Source organism: Rhinoraja longicauda, chromosome 21 (assembly GCF_053455715.1).
Source record: "Rhinoraja longicauda isolate Sanriku21f chromosome 21, sRhiLon1.1, whole genome shotgun sequence".
NCBI classification, from domain to species: Eukaryota; Metazoa; Chordata; class Chondrichthyes; order Rajiformes; family Arhynchobatidae; genus Rhinoraja; species Rhinoraja longicauda.
The window spans coordinates 16,259,378-16,280,784 of NC_135973.1; the positions used below are offsets into that span (position 1 = coordinate 16,259,378).

General features: G+C 44.1%; 1 protein-coding gene across 1 annotated transcript; it reads right to left on the reverse strand.

Annotated features, from left to right (window-relative positions):
- Nucleotides 1-955: 955 nt before the first annotated feature.
- Nucleotides 956-20,728, reverse strand: LOC144604182 (ALX homeobox protein 1). The gene is made up of 3 exons (XM_078418386.1): nucleotides 20,494-20,728; nucleotides 4,717-4,874; nucleotides 956-1,384 (listed from the first exon to the last, which is right to left on the reverse strand). The coding sequence occupies exons 1-3, from the start codon at nucleotides 20,726-20,728 to the stop codon at nucleotides 956-958; spliced, it is 822 nt and encodes a 273-aa protein (XP_078274512.1).
- Nucleotides 20,729-21,407: the final 679 nt, after the last annotated feature.

The following is a 21,407-nucleotide window of genomic DNA, read 5'->3' on the forward strand; positions in this document are numbered from 1 at the left end:
TTTATTGTACATGAAACCAAGAGTTCTCTGTTCCAAAAGTCTTTGGATTCTGGCAACGGTCCATTGGGGCCTTCAAGATTAACAGACATATCTGGAATGAGATATTGAGTACAGGCACGAAAGTCAATGCGAGAGAGGAGAGGGAGAGAGGGACAGACAGACAGGGGGGGGAGGGGAAGAGAGAGAGAGAGAAAGTGAAGATCACTGAAACTGCACTGAGAGGCTGAATGACGTGCTCCTGCTTTGCAATTTAAACTATTTTAAAAGCATTAAAGGAATTGTTAAACAGGGAGACCTGGGAGCCAATGTGTAGGGTCCATTAGATGGTGCTGTTCCCTCAGAATGAATTAGTCTGCTGGGAGGTGGAGATTGGTTTCCACATAAATGAGCTCCTCCTGCCTTTAACACGTCACCACAGTTTCTTTGAGCCTAATGTGCGCTTCTACGTACATTGTGTTGGATTCTTTCCACAAAATCATTGTCTGTCATAACACGTGTACCGTTCCATATCTATCGAATATAGCCACTGCTTGCAATGAATATCTGCTGTACCCACTTCTGATATCAGCAGGAGAGGTCATGAAGTTGTCCGATTAAACCACAAGTAGTTGATTAAAGTCCTGTTACGGAGGAAATCTGCCATCCACACCCAGCCCTGGGGAGCTCCAGTGCATTACTCAAGTGGTGTGGAGTTGAGACAGACATCTCTTGCTCTCTCTGTGTTTTATGCAGCCCTCTTGTGAGCTAATGTCCTCTCAGTCCCTTGGTGTATTACAGTCTGCCACTTTCTGTTACAGAGCCTTGCTGGATTGTACATTTTCTGCACGTGTTGGACTTTCTGTGCATGATAGGGCCTCTCTGTGTCCATCCATTGCACAATCCCCCTCGGGGAATGTGCACAGTGTGACCAGTGTCTAACACCAGTGCTGGGTGCTTTAGTGATCTGTTCGCTCAGTTACAAACCACTGTCGCTCGCCTCGTCAGTGGTTTCCAGGGTCTCTGGGGAAGAGCACTTGGAGACAGGGAGCAAGGTTGCAGCCCCATTGTGTATCTCGGCCTCGTGCTCCCTGGCCTTTGCTCGGAGAGCGGCAATGCTGCAACTGCGGATCTCCTCCGGACTGGGGCTGGGGCTAGAATTGTCTCTGGTTCCCTGGACCACTGCTTGGAAAGGGGGAGCGACCAGGTGTTCCCCTTGGTGTAGGTGGGATCCGGCCCAAGGGAAGGTGGCCTTCTCCGTCTTGTCGCCGACCACGTTGGCACTCAGAGGGTCACATTTCTCCTCCTCTGGTCCGTGGCTGGCCTCGTGGGCTCTGCTCCTCTCTGAGGGCCGGTCCTGGACCTTCAGCTGCCTCCTCATCTTGGCCCTGCGATTCTGAAACCAAACCTGCAGAATAAACCCCTCAGTCAGATGTCTCATCACTTAGTTAAGTACGAACATGAAACAGTGCAGAACAGGTTCTTCAGTCCACGATGTCTGTGCCAAACATCATGCCAAGTTAAACCGATCTCATCTGCCAGATCATATTTCTCCATTCCTTTCATATTCATGGGCTTATCTAAAAGCCTTTTAAACGTCACTATCGTGGATGCTTCCATTACCACCCTTGGTAGCATGTTCCAGGCACCTATCACTCTCAGTGTAAAGAAATGTCCCCATGCATCTCCTTTAAACTTTCTCCTCTCACCGTAAAGCTATGCCCTCTAGTAGTTGGGGAAAATGCACTATCTACCCAATCTATGCCTCATAACGTCCTTTACTTCTACCAGGTCTCCCCTCACCCTCTAATGCTCCAAACAATCCAAGTTTGCCCAACCGTTCCTTTTCGCTAAAATCTAATCCAGGCAGCATGCTGATAAACGTCTTCTGCACCAGTTCCAAAGCGTCCACATCCTTCCTATTAGCCAAAGTTTTATAAAGCTGCAACATGAAGGAAAGGAGATGTATGGAATGAACACTTCACTTTGTACTTAATGGCCATAATAGAGCACTGTACTGTTGGAGGCATGGGCCTGCAGGTGTGAAGTTAAATTGAGACCCTACCTGCCTAGTCAAGTGGATCTAGAATAGCACCACCTGTACTTCAAAGAGGAGCAGCCTCCTATGCCCTGCATAATATTTATTTTAGGACCACCATTGTTCAAAGGGCAGGGGTATTCATGTTTTCTCCCTCTTTCTACAGATATGGCTATTCATTTTTCTTTTCCTTTTTTCTCTCTTCTAGCTGTCAGTTTTCCCCATTGTCTTTATGACAAAGGTAGGCCATTTAACCCATTGAGTCTGTGCCAGCTCTCAGAGCAAGCCCATCAGTCCCATTCCATCACTTATCTCCCTGTAACTTATTTTCTCTCACAGTCCCAGCAACTCTGCACTGATTCACTCACCTACACACTAGGGAAATTTACAGTGGCCAGTTAACCTACCAACCTTCATGTCTTTGGGATGTGGGAAGAAACTGGAGCACCTGGAGAAACTCACGTGAGCCCAGGGAGAATGTGAGCAGCAGCCGAGGTCAGGATTGAACTTGGATCTCAGGAGCTGTGAGGTGTAGCTCTACTAGCTGTATCCACATGCCACTCACAGTGCATTTGGGGAGGGTGATCGAAGATTTATACCCAACAAAGATGGTCTGTGATATGCTTCCAGTCAGGGTGTTGTGCGACTCAGTGGGCAACCTGTAGGTGGTGACATTCCAAGCTCTGCTGTCTTTATCCTTCCTGGTGGTAGAAATTCATGGGTTTATGAGGTTCTGATTGAGTGCATTTTACAGATTTGCAAGCATGTTGCAGTGACGGCGAGAATGAATTTTTAGGATAGTGGGTGAATGGCTTGTCCTGGATAGAGTTCTCTTAACAAAGAGATGTCCCTTAAAACCTTCCTCATAAATCCTTCCTATTCTTTCTCCAGGATTTGCACATCGTTTCTAAAATTATGGTGACCAGAAATGATGCAAAAGACTAGTTGTGGTCCAACAAATGTTTCATTAACGATGCAGTAAGCAGCAAGGATCTTAACTCGAAATCAGGATTTCAAATCAGAAGGCTTAGGTCTACAATTTAACAAAAACACTGATGGGTATGGTTTATGAACACCAAAATAGTGAAGGAGCATTGGACAGAATATAAGCCGACAATGTGTAACATGTAGTGTGCAATAATAATGGGGAACTTTAATTTTGAGCAATGTTTAAGGAACTCGCTCGGAAACAAGTTTTGTGTAAATATAGAGGGTCAATTAATAATGTTGAAACAAAGGACACTCTGATGAAATAGTGATCATAATCTGGTAACCTTTCACATTTATGAGTTTGGAAGTAATGTGACAAACCCTAACGTTAGTTTCAAATTGAAGCCAAGTCAATTATGAAGCAAATAGTGAAATTAATAGGTTAACATTTAAAGAAATAATTTATTATTCCTAACATTCCATTGAGGGATAAAGATTTCACAGAGAAGATGTTGCATCCACCTAACTGGAAATATTTAGTCCTGGATTCAAAAGGCCAATGTTTCCAAAAGATTACTATTGTCTTGCTTAGTAAATTAGTATCGCATCAGAGTCCTATAGCATGGAACAGCATCTGGCCCAACTTGTCCAGGCCAAACAAGTTGTCTATCCAAGCGACTGGCCCATAAGCCTCCAAACATTTTCTATCCATGTACCCATCCAACTGTCTTTTAAACACTGTAATTGTGTCCACTTCTACGAATTGCTGCAGGTTCCCACCGGGTCACTTTTACATCTTTACCCTCTCATCCTAAATCCCACTCAAAATCCCACTGCCCTGGGAAAAAAAAAGATTGAGACCATTCATCTTGTTCATGCCCCTGATGATTTTATAGACTTCTGCGTAGACACCCTTCATCCTCTTGCACTCCAAGGAAAGTTGTTCCAACCTACTCAGTCTCTCCCTATAACCCAAGCCTTCCAGTCCCGGATATAACCATGCAAATCTTTTCTGCATCCTTTCCAGTTTAATGACATCCATAAAACAAAAGAAGACAATGAAATTGATGAAGAGAGAGAGAGAGAAAGAAGATGAGTATACTTTGCACCAGCATCTCTAAAAAGTTAAAAAATTAGATTTTCACGTTTTTTAATTTTTTTTACTATTTTGAAAAAGATTACTGAAGTTTAAAAAAATAATGTTTATTATTTATATGGTTAGGCCCTTCAACAGCTTAAGCAGCTTATAGAATGACGATCTGCCACAGATACCGACAGTAATGTACATTTTGGCACCTTCCTGTCGACAAATAAACACTGGAGAAAGCTACCATGATATATTAAAGTAGACTGGGAGATATTAGCAAAAGTAAGAGTGGTCAAAAGAACAAATCTGAAGTAAATATAGAGAATTTTGGAAGTACTTGGAAGGTCAGGCAGCGTCCATGTCCTATAGAGAAAAATCGGACATACACACAATACAAATAATTGCAAACATATATGCACACTGCAAACATGCAACTCACATACATGTGCAATGCATTGATGCATAAACACACGTAACATTCACACATAACACATGCATCCACTCATAATAAACATACATTGCACACAAACCCATACCCTCAGTCCATGTACAATGCACATACATGGTATACATAATTCTAGCCCACATATATAACTCACATACACAGTTTATACATACATCCATATATCCAACACACAGACACCCAAACACATGCAGTGTTGCTGAACATCTGTACTGACTGTACCTGTACTCTGGCCTCAATCAGGTCCAGCCTGAGTGCCAGGGCCTCTCGCATGAAGATGTCTGGATACTGAGTTGCCTTGAACGCCTTCTCCAGCTCCTCCAGCTGCCAGCTGCTGTAGTTAGCCCTTGCCCGTCGCTGTTTCACCGGCTTCGACTCATCTGCACAAGAAGATGCAGAAAAAGTTTTCTGTACGCGCCCTCAGGCTGAGCAGATGTATTATTACAATCCGTCTAAAGCCCAGAAGCATGTTCCACGTAGCAGACATTCCATGAAAAGCCAAGTTTATTGTCAGTGCCTCTGCTGGTGTAGCCATCAATGAGCTTGCAGACACCAGGGGCTTTTCAAATGTTGCCTTTGGAATGTTTTGGACATGGACATGGTTTAACATCAAAGGCAGCACCTCTGACAATCCTCACTGAAGCATTCGTACCATGAACTATTTGACTCCCATCTTCTCAAGTACATTTATTCACTCTTCTACGGATGGAGCTCCTTATCAGTCCACATCTTTTCCCTTGCTATTTAACACACTGACCTCATTCATTTAGGTGTCAATAGCAAACTTGTTAATCACAAGCACTCCACGTCAGTTAAAATCACTGACATATCCAACATTAAGCAAGGGATTTATACACTGAACCCACCAGCCCGTTTCCATGTTTTAATCACTAATTCCGGTACTCTACTAGTTTTCTGCTACAAACCCAATTTTAGATCCAATTTACCATTTTTCTTGAAACTAATGAACTTTTTCTTTTCTAACCTGTCTGTTATCGTGGTCTTTGTCAAAAGCTACATTAGAGTTTATTGGGTTAAATTCAGGGCGGCACAGTGGCTCAGTGGTAGAGTTGCTGCCACACAGTGCCAGAGACATGGTTCGATCCTGACTAAATTAACCCGTGGTTAGGTGGGAGATGATTGGCAAGTGACGGAGAATAGTTTACAGGGAAATAAGTAAATTACCCCTCAGTAAAGGCTCAGTAAAGACCTTTCTGTCATGGGCCTCCTCCAGTGCCATAGTGAGGCCCACCGGAAATTGGAGGAACAGCACCTCATATTTCGCCTGGGCAGCTTGCAGCCCAGTGGTATGAACATTGACTTCTCCAACTTTAGATAGTTCCTCTGTCCTTCTCTTCCCCTCCTCCTTCCCAGATCTCCCTCAATCTTCCCGTCTCCACCTATACCCTTCCTTTGTCCCGCCCCCCTGACATCAGTCTGAAGAAGGGTCTCGACCCGAAACGTCACCCATTCCTTCTCTCCCGAGATGCTGCCTGACCTGCTGAGTTACTCCAGCATTTTGTGAATAAATACCTTCGATTTGTACCAGCATCTGCAGTTATTTTCTTATACCCTCAGTAAAGGCTAATGACAAAAAGAATTAGAGGGGAATTGATGGCCAGGTGTGAGAGCAAGTAATTGGCAGGGGTGCAAGGAAATAGGTGGAGGGGAAAATGGACTAATGGGATTGTTCACTGGGTGCTAGCATGAAACCGATGGACAGAATAGCCTCCTCCATTATTGTCGTGAGATAATAAGTAGATAAATGTGCTAGCCTTAACACTCTCCTTATCTTCTTGTTAAATATAAACCTGTCAGAATTACACTTTCCACAAGGAAAGGATGCAAATTAAAAAATATATATATTAATCAAATAAAACAACTACAGTAAACATGGAAATAAATATAAATAATTGTGAAGTGTATAAAACAAATCAAGTTCAATGTAAAACAGCTATACCTGTTAAACAAGTTAACATCTGACCAATCTTCACCAAAAACAAATTATGAAACATACAGATAAATGAAACAACAAAATGCCAAATATTAAAGATGTGAAATATTAATCACATAAAAGAATAACAATTAAAATATAAAACAGTTACAACACAAACATTAATAACACATAAAATGATCAAACAATTAGACCAAGAAATTAAATAAAACACAAATTGTGAAATCAATATGGAGTGGATGTACACACGAGGAAATACATTTGAAATAATGAACAATAAATTTAACAGATTTTAAAAATAACCTCAAACAGATAAAAGACAAACAAATAAAAAGACAGAAAAAAATGAACTAAATTAGACTGGCAAATTGCAAAGTATACAGAATGATCAGCAAAATATAAACAGATAACACAGAACTAAATTAAAATATAAAGCACCCAGCCAAGTAAACCACGTTAACAGGAAATTATTACAACCTAAAGCCCAGTGATAGGGCAGGGCAGCAAATGATGCATAAAGCATATCAATGTATGAAATTTAAAACAGATAATGAATCATCTCCTTCACAATTTCCATCATCGAGTCATAGAGTTATATAGCGTGGAAACACGCCTATCGGCCCACCTTGCCCGCGCTAAACAAGTTCTGGGCTAGTCCCTTTTGTTTGCAATTGGCCCATATCCTTCTAAACATTTCCTGTCCATATATCTGTCCAAAATTCCACCACCAGAGAGAAATGACACACCCACAATCCCACCCCATCAGCATTTTGAAGGGGATTTTCTGTTCACAACTTGCTGGTCTGAACTTCAGTCGCCATCAAACACTTCCTGTCTTACGGAACTTTCCCATGTAACCACAGGAGATGTCCTTTCACCTCTTCCCCTTACACCATCTAGGGCCCTAAACAGTCCTTGCATGCGAAGCAGGGATTCACTTGCAATCTGGTACACAGCATTTGTTGTTCAAAATGTGGTCTCCTCTATCTTAGACATACCAAACACAGATTGGATAATCTTTTCGTGGAACAACTGCATTCAATCTTCAAGGCCAACCTTAAACATCCTCTTCCTGCCACTTTAATTCTTTAATTCTCTATCCCAATACCACTCAGACCAGCCTGTCTGTGACCTTCTGCACTGTTACAACTGGATCCACCCCAGGCTTGTGGAACAACACCTCATCGTTCATCAAGGAACTTTGCAATCTTCCATCCTCAAGACTGAATTCTCCACATTTATGATGTTGGCTTTGTAGTCTCACTCATTAGTGCAGTCTGACCTGCTTGGTTTGACCCCTAGCCTTGCTAACTACAACACGCAACACTGACAAAGAGGCATAATTTGCCTCTAAATGCTAGACATATACAATCTCATCAGATATTCCCTTTGTCCTATTCATTCCTCCCCCTTCTTCTCAGCAACCGAAAACTAACTTGTTTTCTTTCTTTTTCCACTTCTGACAAAGGGCCTCAGACTTGCAGTGTTAACTTTGTATTTTCTCCGCAGATGCCGAGTGTTTTTAGAATTTTATGATTTTAATCTCACGTTTCTAGGATCTGCATTTTCATGGATTCTCAAAAGTAGCTTCAACATTAGAGATAAGAGTAAAAATGCAGCAAACACACAGATCAAAAGTAATTCAGAAAACAAGACAAATACAGCGGATAAAATATAAATAAAATACAGAGCAGAGCAAAAAATACAATATCAATACGTAAAAATATGTTTTGAATTGAGAAAAGGCTGGACCTTGCGGTAAGGTACTAAATTGGAGCAAGGCAAACTACAACATTCTTAGACAGGATCTCAAGAGTATACACTGGGAGAAGTTGTTGTTGTTGTTGTGTAAATTCAACTCCTGACATGTGGGAGTCCTGACAGTTGATCGAAGTTCAGAACCGGCATGTTCCAATGAAGAGGAGGGATAAAGACAACAAAGTAAAGGAACTTTGGATGACCAAAGGAATTGTACATTTTAGGCAAAAGTAAAAGGAGGTGCATGCAAGATTTTAAGAGGAAGGAACCACCCAGGACCTTTGAGGAATATAAAAATAACTCAAATTGGGCAATTAGAAGACCCAAAGGAGGCCACAAAATGACTTTCGGCAGTAGAATGAAAGAAAATCCCAAAGTGTTTTAGACCAGGGTAAAACAGGGTAAGGACTGCTCAAGAATAATGAATAGAATTTGTGCTTGGAGTCTGTCGGCCAGGTACTAAACGAATACTTTACATCTGTTTTGACCAAGGAGAAGGACATGGAGGACTGTGGGTTCAGAGTGGAGAATACTAACATACAAAGGCAGTTTGAGATTCAGGTGGATAAATCCGCAGGCATAATGGGATTTATCCCAGGTTATCGAGAGAGGGATCGCAGGATGAAGATCTTTGCATTTTCTCTGGCCACAGGCAAGGTCCCTGAGGACTGGAACACAGTCCATGTTTTTTATGAACATGGGAACATGTTGTTCTTTTCTTTAAGAAATGGAAGTGGAGAAAATCAAGGAATTATAGGACGGTGAGCTCTATAACAATGGAAGGGAAGCTATTGGAGAGGATTCTTCAGGATAGGATTTGCTCTCATTTGGAAGAGAATAGGTTGATTATGGACAGTCAGTATGGCTTTGTGCATGGCAGAACATGTCTGACTAACTTGACCGAGTGTTTTGAGGAAGTGACAAAGATGATCGATGAGGGTAAGGCAGTGGCTATAGTCTACCTGGATTTTAGTAAGACACTTGATAAAGTCCCCCATAAGTGTCAGGAAGTCATGATGCAGGTTTACAGGACTTTGGTTGGGTCTCATTTGGAGTATTGCGTACAATTCTGGTCACCCCATTACAGGGAGGATGCGGAAGATTTGGAGATGGTGAATGATGCCTGGATTAGTTGGTATTAGCTACAGGGAAAGGTTTGACAGACTTGGATTGTTTTCCCTGGAACGTCAGAGGTTAGAAGTATATAAAATCTTGAAAAGATATAGATCGGGTAAGCAGGCAGAACCTTTTTACCAGGATGGATAAATAAAATACTAGTGGCGATAACTTAATGGCAAGTGGGACAAAGTTTAATGGAGATATGTGGGGCATGTTTTTTTACAGGGAAGATGGTGAGTGCCTGGATTGTGTTGCTGGTGATGGTGGTTGAGGTAGATGCAATAGTGGCATTTAAGAGAATTTCTGGCTAGGTGTAAGGATATGCTGGGAATGGAAGAATATGGATTATGTGCAGGCAGATAAGAGCGGATCTTTGCATTACGTTTGGCATGGACATTGTGGACCAAATGGCTTGTTCTAGTGCTGTAGTGTTCTACATTCTATGTTCTAAAACATACTGTATGTTACAACTAAAAGATAAAACGAAAAAATACAGAACAAATAAACGTATAGAACATAAAAAGAACAAAGGGATTAGAGCATTAAATTATGAAAACACACATTAAATGCAAAAGGAAAAAAAAACATTAAAATGGAATGATCAAAATACAAAATACATTTCATACACAGCCATATAATGTCCGACAAACAATAACATAAAATGTAAAAAATAAGGAACATAAAATGTGATAAAATAGCAAACTCAAGTAACGTATAAATTAGTTACAACACAATGGTCAAATTAAAATAAAACTGATAAAGAGGAGAATAAAGTCAACCACACAAAATAATAAATAAAAATATGGTATGCAGGCTACATGGAACATAATATGTTCTGTGCAAGAAATAAACTGGCAGAGCAATAAATAAAATCTAAAGTGAAGTGAAGAGATAGAAGGACATAAAATACACAAGGGGAGAAATATATTACAGGCAGATAAAGGATGATGCATTCAATAAAACTTGTAGTAGACTGAATGAACATTGCAAGAAGTAAACACGATGAAGGAAATATATGAGGCATCAGATAAACATCACACAGATGTCGGCACACTGCAAGACATAAATGATGCTGGAAATCTGACAAAAAGCAAAAAATGCTGAAACCACATTAGGCCTGTTGAGAAAGAAACAGTGTTAATGTTTCAGATCAGAGCACCTGAGAAGTATGAGAAGTATTGTCATTACAACATGTTTATCTATGTTTCATTCTTCACAGATGCTGCCTGACCTAGTGATTTCAAGCAAAAAATAAAAGCACTCTTAAGATAATTTTCACCAAACATTAAATTGATCAAGTATGAAAAGGACTGGAAACTATTTTTAAAGAAAAAAAATTAATAAAATGTAACTTGCAGAGATAAGATAAACAGCAAATGAGAAAAGAGGCAAAACCATTTGCATAAAATAGTGTTTTTCTCAAAAAATGGGTATTAGCTCACCATAATTACAGATTATACAAAACATGTAATGAAAGACAATATAGTCTAGAGTGAAAATGCATCTGAAAAAAACAAATAAAATATATGTAACAAATATTTAAATAGAAAACTGACGAGGCAGGAAATGAAGTGCAGATCAGAAAAACCATATGAATAGAAAGAGAGAACATGAAGTAAAATATGAAAGAACACGCGCCGAGAAATGATTGTGCACTGCTAAACCCACACAGCAAGTATTTATTTGGCTGTAATGTACAACATACGACTGCAAATGGAAAGCCCATTTATTACCTGCCCCATTTTATTTCCCATTGAAGGCAAGAGAATAAAACATCAGGCAGGATATAACATTCTAATGAAAAGTTGTCGACCTGAAACATTATGGAAATGGATTTGAAATGGTACAAAATGCTATCAGTAGTCATTAGCAGAAAGTAGCTCACAGGGAATGAGTCACTAGTTCTCATAACTTTCACTCCTAATATAATTCCTGGGCACCTCGTCCATAAAGCTCCAGAACTGGTGTCAACAGCCGATACACGAAGTCTCCCCAAAATATCCATTCTCCACTTTTCTTACTCTTCATTCGCACACTTTCTGTTCATTCCCCTGTCTATTCAATCCACGATCTGTCCTCCCTTTCTGCCCAGACCCTTCACTGCTCAGAGCCCACTCTGCCTACTCCACCTCTCACTCGAAAAACCTTCCATCTGCTCACTCTACTCTCCATTCTCTCAAATCCATAACACTCTACTCTCTGATTTATTCACAAAATGCTGGAGTAACTCAGCAGGTCAGGCAGTATCTCGGGAGAGAAGGAATGGGTGACGTTTCGGGTCGAGACCCTTCTTCAGACCCTTCTTCAGTCTGAAGAAGGGTCTCGACCCGAAACGTCACCCATTCCTTCTCTCCCGAGATGCTGCCTGACCTGCTGAGTTACTCCAGCATTTTGTGAATAAATCGATTTGTACCAGCATCTGCAGTTATTTTCTTACACTCTACTCTCTATTCATTCTCTCTTCACTCTGCTCTGCTTTTGTCACTCCAGTTTCACGGCCTCTCTTTTATTCCTTTCTTTATGCAGTAACTCTCTTTGTTCACTCTTCTCTCTGTTTACTCCAGCCTGCTCATCCTCACCCTACACTGTTTGCTCCACTTTCTGTTCATTACTCTGTATGTTTACTCCCTTTTTCATTCCACTCTCTGTAACACTCGGCACTCTATCCACCCTCTGATTATTCCACTCTATTTTCACATGACTCCCACCATTCCACCCTCCTGCCATTGCCTTTCTCTGCACCCAACCCTCTCACTCTCTTTCTGCCCACAATGTTCTCTATTGAATTAATTCTCTGTTGTCTTTTCTCTCTGCAAACTTCTCTCTGTGTTCCCTCCAATCTCTGTTCTCTCCAATGTCTCATCATTCCCCTCCCACGCAACCTGTTTTGGTCATGATGCACTTGATACGTACCTTTTCTGCCCTGCCACCTTTCTATTTACTCTCTTTTCTGTTCGCATCACTCCACCCTCTATTCACTCCAATCTCCTCACTCTCAACTTACTACATCCTTTTTGACATAATGACCTCACCATCCCTTTCCTCCATTTCTGTTCCCTCCACTCTGTACACACTAATGTGCACTAAACTCGCTTTCATTTTGTTTTCTTCACACTCTTTGTTCCGTGCTCTGTCACTCCTCATTCTGTCCACCATCTTTCTATTCACCCACCCCAGTCATCCCACATGGTTCCTTTCCTCTCCGATCACTTCACCCACTCAACTTTCCCTCTAACCTCCTTCATACTGTTCATCCCCCTTCTCTGTTCATCCCACCCATAGTTAGAGAAGGCATGGTCCGGGCCACATATGGAGTAATTGTACTGTTATAGTCACCCTGTCACAAGAAGGACATCGCTAAACTGGAAAGGGTGCAAAACACATTTACAAGGATGTCACCAAGTCTGGAGGGTTTGAGCTACAGGGAGAGGCTGGGTCTTTTTTTTCGCCTGGACCATAAGAGGCTGAGGGTGACCTGATAGAGATTAGTAAAATCACTATGGGCAGAGATAAGGTGAACAGCCACAGTCTTCCTCTCAGGGCTGGGGAGTCACAGAACTACAGGCCACAGGTGTAAAGTGAGAAGGGAAAGGCTTAAAAGGACCCAAGGAGCAACTTAATCACACATAGAGTGATGGGTATATGAAATGAGCTGCCTAAGAAAATGGTAGAGACAAATACATTTGTGACATTTAAAAGAAACTCGGTCAAGTACGGGGTAGGAAAGCTTTGGAGGGAGATGGACCAGGTGTGGTCAAATGGGACTAGCTTGGTTAGGCAACTTGGGCGTCATGGACGTGCTAGGCCAAAGGGACTGTTTCTGTGCTGTATGAGTTACTATGGCACTGATTCCATGCCACTAATACGTTTATTCTGGTCTTTCTTCACTTTATTCTCAGTTCACTTACACTGACTCCCCTCTTGTCTGTTCACTTCACTCTATTCTCCCACTTCTGTTCAATCTGCAATTGCCATTTGCCCTGCACTCTCCTCTGTTTTGTCCTCTCTCCACTTACTGCATCCCTCTCTAACTCCCTACCTTCCATTTTGTTTCAGTACTTTAACCTCTCTGTTGACTCCCCTCTCTCTTCACTACACGAAGTTAACTCCCCATTTTACTCACTCCATTTGCTGTTCCCTTCCATCCCTCCCCCCACCCCAACCTCACCCCCCACCCCATCCCCCCCCCCACCACCCCACCCCCATCCCCCCCCCCCCCCCCACCCCCCACTCGCTGGTGATTCCCTCTCTATTCACTCCCCACCACTTGCTGTTCACTCATTTTGCTTTTCTCTATTTGCTCACTTCACTCACAGTTTACTCCGTTTGCTGTTCACTCCCCTCTCTGCTGACATGCCCCTTAATCAGTCTCCTCTCTGGTCAATCCCTCCACATTCACTCCCCTCTCTGCTCATTCCAGTTAGTTCACTCCCATCCCAGCTCACTCCTCCCATTCTCCACTTCCTGCCCCCCCCCCTCTCTCTCTCTCATTGCACTTCCCACTGCACACTCCACTCCATATTCACTCCTCTCCGTTCACACACATTCTCTCTTTACCCCTTCTCTGCTCAGCCAACACATTGTTCCCACCCCTCTTCGTTCCACATTCCCTTTTCCCTCATTGCCACCTTTCTGCTCATTCCAATCTCTACTCAGGTTACTCTCTGTTCACTCACTTCCCTGCTCCCTGACCTCCTCCTTCACTGCTCTTTTTGTTCACTCAGTGCTCATTTCCACTGTTGAGTCTTCATTCTGTTCAAGTCACTTTCTAATCACTTCCCACTTTGGTCAATTCTCTTCCTCCTCACTCTCTGCGAAACCTAATCTGTTCTTTCTTCACTCCCAGTGCTGCTCAAGATCACTAACTCCGCTTTCTGCCTGCTCCATTCTGCTCTCTCCTTTCACACTCTCTCTGCTACCCTCTCTATTCACTTCCTGGTGTGCTCCCACTGCTTACTCCCTCCCCGAGGCAATCCTCCCTCTGCTCACTCCTCTTCTGATCACTCTCCCATCGATCACTCCCCTTTCTATTCATCCCACCTCTGCTCCGTTCCTCTCTCAACACCATTGACTCTCTTCTTTGCTATTCACTCTACACACTTTTTACTCTCTTCCCTGCTCGCTCTACTTGCCATTCACTCCCTGCTGCTCACACCCACCTCCACATTTCAACACACCCCACTCACCCTTCTGCTGCATGCACGGTCTGCTCACCCCATCTCTCCCTGCTCCCCACTAATCACTCCCATTCCTGCTCACTCACAACTCTCCATTCGTTCCCTTCTCTCTTTTTACAATGCACTTGCTGCCCTTCATTCACTCCTTTTCATTTCTCTCCACACACTGTGTATCTCCCTCCCTGTTCAACCCTCTCTTTGCCTTCCTTTCTGTTCTCTTCATTCACTGTTCACACCCTCTCCCCGCACTCCCTTCGCTCCTCACTCTTCCATTCCCTCTGCCCTCGACAGAAGATACAAAAGCTTGAGAGCACGTACCATCAGACTCAGGAACAGCCTTTTCTACTTTGTTACCAGGCTATTGAACAGACCTCTCATGAACTGAAGGTCTACAGTAACCCCAATCTTCCAACCTTTACACCCCAGCGGTTTGAACATTGACCTCCCACTTCAGGTAGTCCTTGCTTCCCCTCTCTATCCCCTCCCCCTTCCCAGTCCTCCTACTAGTCTTCCTGTCTCCGTCTACATCCTATCTTTGTCCTGCCCACTCCCCTGTCATCAGTCTGCAGAAGGGTCTCGACCTGAAACGTCACCCATTCTTTCTCTCCTGAGATGCTACCTGACCCTCCAACATTTTGTGTCTACCTTCGATTTAAACCACATCTGCAGTTTTTTTTCCTTACACTTGTCGCAAGCAGCCTTTGTGCTATTATTTGTTACCTGCACTTTCTCTGCAGCTGTAACATGATATTCAGCACTTTGTTTCTTTATGCCTTTGCACTAACTGTTGTACTTCTGTATGGTTTGATTGCACTCATGGATGGTATGATTGGATTGGATAGCGAGCAAAGTTTTTCACTCTACTGTATCTTGATACACCTGACAAAAATAGACAAAAATAGCTATTCCAGCAGCAATACCTCTCCTCACTCACCTCTCTCTCCTCTTCCCTCTCTCCACACTCCCCCGTTTCCACAATCCTTTCACACTTACCTCACTCCCTTCTCTATTCACTCCCCCATTGCTTGTCGCTTCCCTCTCTCCACACTCATTCTCATGTCTGCTCATCACTCACTGTCCATCCCTTCCCTCTGCTCACCCTCCTCACTACCCCTCTAACTTTCCACTATGCTCCACCCTGTTCTCGTCCTTGATGTGTAATGAACCTGATTTGATAAGGGAACTCAAGGTAAAAGAGCCATTAGGAGGCAGTGATCACAATATGATAAATTTTAATCTGCAAATTGAGAGGGAGAAGGGAAATTCGGAAGTGTCAGTATTACAGTATAGCAAAGGGGATTACAGAGGCATGAGGCAGGAGCTGGCCAGATTTGACTGGAAGGAGACCCCAGCAGGGAAGATGGTGGAACAGCAATGGCAGGTATTCCTGGGAATAATGCAGAAGTTGCAGGATCAATTCATCCCAAAGAGGAGGAAAGATTCTAAAGGGAGTAAGAGGCACCCGTGGCTGACAAGGGAAGTCAAGGATAAAATAAAAATATAAGAGAATAAGTATAACATAGCAAAGAAGAGCGGGAAGCCAGAGGATTGGCACTCTTTTAAAGAGCAACAGAAGATAACTAAAATGGCAATACGGAGAGAAAAGATGAGGTATGAAGGTAAGCTAGCCAATAATATAAAGGAGGATAGTAAAAGCTTCTTTAGGTATGTAAAGAGGAAAAAAATAGTTAAGGCAAATGTGGGTCCCTTGAAGACAGAAGCAGGGGAATTTATTACGGGGAACAAGGAAATGGCAGACGAGTTGAACTGGTACTTTGGTTCTGTCTTCACTAAGGAAGATACAAACAATCTCCCAGATGTTCTAGTGGCCAGAGATCCTAGGGTGACAGAGGAACTGAAGGCAATTCACATTAGGCAGGAAATGGTGTTGGGTAGACTGATGGGACTGAAGGCTGATAAATCCCCAGGGCTTGATGGTCTGCATCCCAGGGTACTTAAGGAGGTGGCACTAGAAATCATAGACGTATTGGTGATCATTTTCCAATGTTCTATAGATTCAGGATCAGTTCCTGTGGATTGGTGGGTAGCTAATGTTATCCCATCTTTTAAGAAAGGAGGGAGAGAGAAAACAGGAAATTATAGACCAGTTAGTCTGACATCAGTGGTGGGGAAGATGCTGGAGTCAATTATAAAAGACGAAATTGCGGAGCATTTGGATAGCAGTAACAGGATCGTTCCGAGTCAGCATGGATTTACAAAGGGGAAATCATGCTTGACTAATCTTCTGGAATTTTTTGAGGATGTGACTAGGAAAATGGACAGGGGTGAGCCAGTGGATGCAATGTACCTTGACTTTCAGAAAGCCTTCGACAAGGTTCCACATAGGAGATTAGTGGGCAAAATTAGAGCACATGGTATTGGGGGTAGGGTACTGACATGGATAGAAAATTGGTTGGCAATTGATAAATGGGTCCTTTTCAGAATGGCAGCCAGTGACTAGTGGGGTACCGCAAGGCTCGGTGCTGGGACCGTAGCTATTTCCAATATACATTAATGACTTGGATGAAGGGATTAAAAGTAACATTAGCAAATTTGCAGATGACACAAAGCTGTGTGGCAGTGTGAACTGTGAGGAAGATGCTATGAGTTTGCAGGGTGACTTGGACAGGTTGTGTGAGTGGGCGGATGCATGGCAGATGCAGTTTAATGTGGATAAGTGTGAGGTTATCCACTTTGGTGGTAAGAATAGGAAGGCAGATTATTATCTGAATGGTGTCAAGTTAGGAAAAGGGGACATTCAACGAGATCTGGGTGTCCTAGTGCATCAGTCACTGAAAGGAAGCATGCAGATACAGCAGGCAGTGAAGAAAGCCAATGGAATGTTGGCCTTCATAACAAGAGGAGTTGAGTATAGGAGCAAAGAGGTCCTTCTACAGTTGTACAGGGCCCTAGTGAGACCGCACCTGGAGTACTGTGTGCAGTTTTGGTCTCCAAATTTGAGGAAGGATGTTCTTGCTATTGAGGGCGTGCGACGTAGGTTTACTAGGTTAATTCCTGTAATGGCGGGACTGTCATATGTTGAAAGACTGGAGCGGCTAGGCCTGTATACACTGGAATTTAGAAGGATGCGAGGTGATCTTATTGAAACATATAAGATTATTAAGGGGTTGGACACGTTAGAGGCAGGAAACATGTTCCCAATGTTGGGGGAGTCCAGAACCAGGGGCCACAGTTTAAGAATAAGGGGTAGGCCATTTAGAACAGAGATGAGGAAAAACTTTTTCAGTCAGAGAGTTGTAAATCTGTGGAATTCTCTGCCTCAGAAGGCAGTGGAGGCCAGCTCTCTGAATGCTTTCAGGAGAGAGCTAGAGAGAGCTCTTAAGGATAGCAGTCAGGGGGTATGGGGAGAAGGCAGGAACGGGGTACTGATTGAGAATGATCAGCCATGATCACATTGAATGGTGGTGCTGGCTCAAAGGGCCGAATGGCCTACTCCTGCACCTATTGTCTATTGACTGTTCACTGTCCTTCCTGCTCACTCCACATGCCATTACACCCCTCTCCTCATCCTGCTCACAGTTTACATCCCTCTGCTCTCTCCCCCTCCACTCATTCCACTTACTTCATTACTTCCCCTGACACTGGTCACTATTTTAATTTCCTCTTTTTATATCTCCCAATTCCTCTCTCCTTTATTCCTTCTCTCTCTCGACACTCTTTGTCCTTCCATCTCATTGTTCCTCTCTCTCTTCAGTTCTACACCGCACACCCGAGACCACTGGCCTTGCTGCTTACTCAAGCCTCTGAAAAATAAGTTCCTTCATCCCACAATTTCCCCTTTGGCATTGGCCTGTGATGTCTCTTTTGTTGCTTGAACCTTTAACGTCCCTGCTCTACAATTCCCTCTCTTTCACACACACACATTCCCACTTCCAATCACTGTCGTGTGCTCGTCACCAACCTGCTCTCATATTCCATCTGCCTCACTCACCTTCCAATCTCTTTTCCCTTCTTGTCCAAAACCCATCCCCGCATGCTTGCACGTTTTCTCTCTCTCTATCTCGCACACAAAACGCACAGTCACACAATCGGTCACACAATCGTACCCACACTTACACTCTCTCATCCACACTATACGCACAGTCACACATCACTTACACACTCTCACACGCAATTTTCAAACACACGCACACACACTCTCATACAGATTTTCACCAACATTCACACACACAGATGCACACACTCACACACATGCGCACAGACGTATGCTCTACCATCTTTCAAACACAAACACCTACTGTTGCCCTCCTCGACCAAACCACTTAATTAGACACAAAATGCTGGAGTAACTCAGCGGGACAGGCGGCATCTCTGGATGGAAGGAATGGCTGACGTATCGGGTCGAGACCCTTCTTCGGATGCCCAGTCTGAACAAGGGTCTCGACCCGAAACATCAGGCATTCCTTCTATCCAGAGATGCCGCCTGTCCCGCTGAGTTACTCCAGCATTTTGTGTCTATCTTCCGTGTAAACCAGCATCTGCAGTTCCTTCCTAAATGCTTAATTAGACACATATTTTATCTGAAGCTTACTTTTCCCTTGTTTTCTCTCCACTTCCATCGCTCATGTACTCTGACCACTCTCACATTCACAGGTTAAGAGTAGCCAAAGCTATCAAGGATTATGGAAGCAAGTTTCCTAAGTAGACTTGTTCCATACTGGAGCTGTATTGCCTCCTTCCCTTTCTGTATAGTTCTCCTCTCACCCCCCCCTCACCCCCCTCACTCCAACCCATACAAACACACACACAAATACATACCCATCTTCCCACACATTCTCTCTCACACCCACATTCTCAAACATTAATTCTTGGCTTTTTCACAACCACCCCCCCTCCCCCAATCAGCTTTACACAATCAGAATATTCTACTTCACCCTTACTCTCTCCCTATAACATTCATACAGTCTCCCTCTCTCTAACTCTCAAATGCTGCCTCTATCCCACACACACTCCTTGCACACCCATCCCACTCAGAGTCCAACAATCACTTTCTAACACACACACTTCCAAATCCTCTTCCACCCATTCCCTCATTCTTTAACTCTCACGCGCTCTAACAGTTTATTTCTAACACTCAAACGCTCCTAAATCCACTTACAGTTGATCACTCTCACTCTCTAACACTGGCACATCCCCCCTCTCTCTCACGCTCGGTTTTCCTCTCTCTCTTTTACACTCACACATGTGCTCCTCTAACATGCATACACTACCTTTACATCTAATACACACTCTAATGCCCAGGCGTCTTCCATTCTCTCTTTAATATTCACACTCTAATACTTTCTAACACTCCCACGTTCCAGCAATCTCTAACAGTCGAGCATTACCTGTCTTACACTCTCTCTGGAGCACTCTCTCTCTCTAAAACATACACTGAGTCTCTTCCACATACTCTCTTTCTCTCACTCACTCTCTCTCTCTCTCACTCTCTAATTCTCTCCCTCCCACTCTCTCCCTCCCTCTCTCTCCCTCCCTCTCACTCTCTCACTCACTCACTCTCTCCCTCTCACTCACTCTCACTCTCTCACCTCTCTCTCTCTCACTCCCTCTCTCCCTCCCTCTCTCTCCCTCTCACTCACTCACTCTCACTCTCTCACCCTCTCTCTCTCTCCCTCCCTCTCTCTCCCTCCCATTCTCTCACTCACTCTCTCTCTCTCCCCCTCTCTCTCTCTCCCCCCCCCTCTCTCTCATTCTCTCACTCACTCTCTCTCTCTCCCCCTCTCTCTCCCTCTCTCTTTCTCTCTCTCACTCTCTCTCTCTCTCTCTCTCTCTCCCTCTCACACTCTCTCTCATTCTCTCACTCACTCTCTCTCTCTCCCCCTCTCTCTCCCTCTCTCTCTCTCTCTCTCTCACTCTCTCTCTCTCTCTCTCTCTCTCTATCTCTCACTGACACACACACTCTCTCTCACACACACTGGTATTTCCTCCCCCACCTTCTCTCGGTCGCCCCCCTCCCACAGCCCCCCTTACCCGGGCAGTCGGTGAGGCCGGCCAGCCCGGCCGCCTGTGTGGCCAGCAGCAGCGCCTGTTTGCAGGGGTCGGGAGGTGAGCAGGTTTGGAACAAGCCGTAGGTGAAGATGGGGGCGGGAGGCAGGAAGAGGTCCGACAGCGGAGAGCAGGCGACCCGGCCGGGGAAGACGGGGCAGATGTGCTGGGAGAATAACCCGACCGGGATCCGGGGCAGAGAGTGACCGGGACGGAACATGCTGGAGGGCGAGTGCGCCTCACCTGCCCCAGGTGTGTGTGTGTGTGTGTGTGTGTGTGGGAGGGGGGAGGGAGGGATCTAAGATCCACCTGCAACTCACTTCAGGGGGATGACTCCCTCTCTCACACGTCACGCCGACACCCGGCAAACTTCAAAGCGCTCTAGTCTTCACTCAGCTGCGAGGCTTGGGGTCTCCCTGTCTCCCCCAACCCTGTCTACCCTCATGGGGCGAGAGCCAGCGAGCCGCTCCCCACCCAGCCTCTACTCACCCTGCAAGCGGCAGCTGAGAGCTTCTCTCACCCAGTGAATCGCCCGAACCACCCCCCACCCTCGCCCCAACACACAACACAACACACACAACACACAACACACAACACACAACACAACACAACACACAACACAACACACAACACAACACAACACCACACACAACACAACACCACACACAACACACAACACACAACACAACACACACAACACACAACACACAACACACAACACAACACCACACACAACACACAACACAACACAACACAACACACAACACAACACCACACACAACACAACACAACACACAACACACAACACACAACACACAACACAACACACAACACCACACACAACACACAACACAACACAACACCACACACAACACAACACCACACACAACACACAACAC

Bases quoted from the DNA above. Each gene is read 5' to 3' on its own strand.
- LOC144604182 (XM_078418386.1), bottom strand. From the start codon at position 20,728: ATGTTCCGTCCCGGTCACTCTCTGCCCCGGATCCCGGTCGGGTTATTC. The intron at 4,875-20,493 runs GTAAGGGGGGCT...CTTCTTGTGCAG, and splicing joins CGGCCTCACCGACTGCCCGG to ATGAGTCGAAGCCGGTGAAA. The intron at 1,385-4,716 runs GTACAGTCAGTA...TTTATTCTGCAG, and splicing joins TGATTGAGGCCAGAGTACAG to GTTTGGTTTCAGAATCGCAG.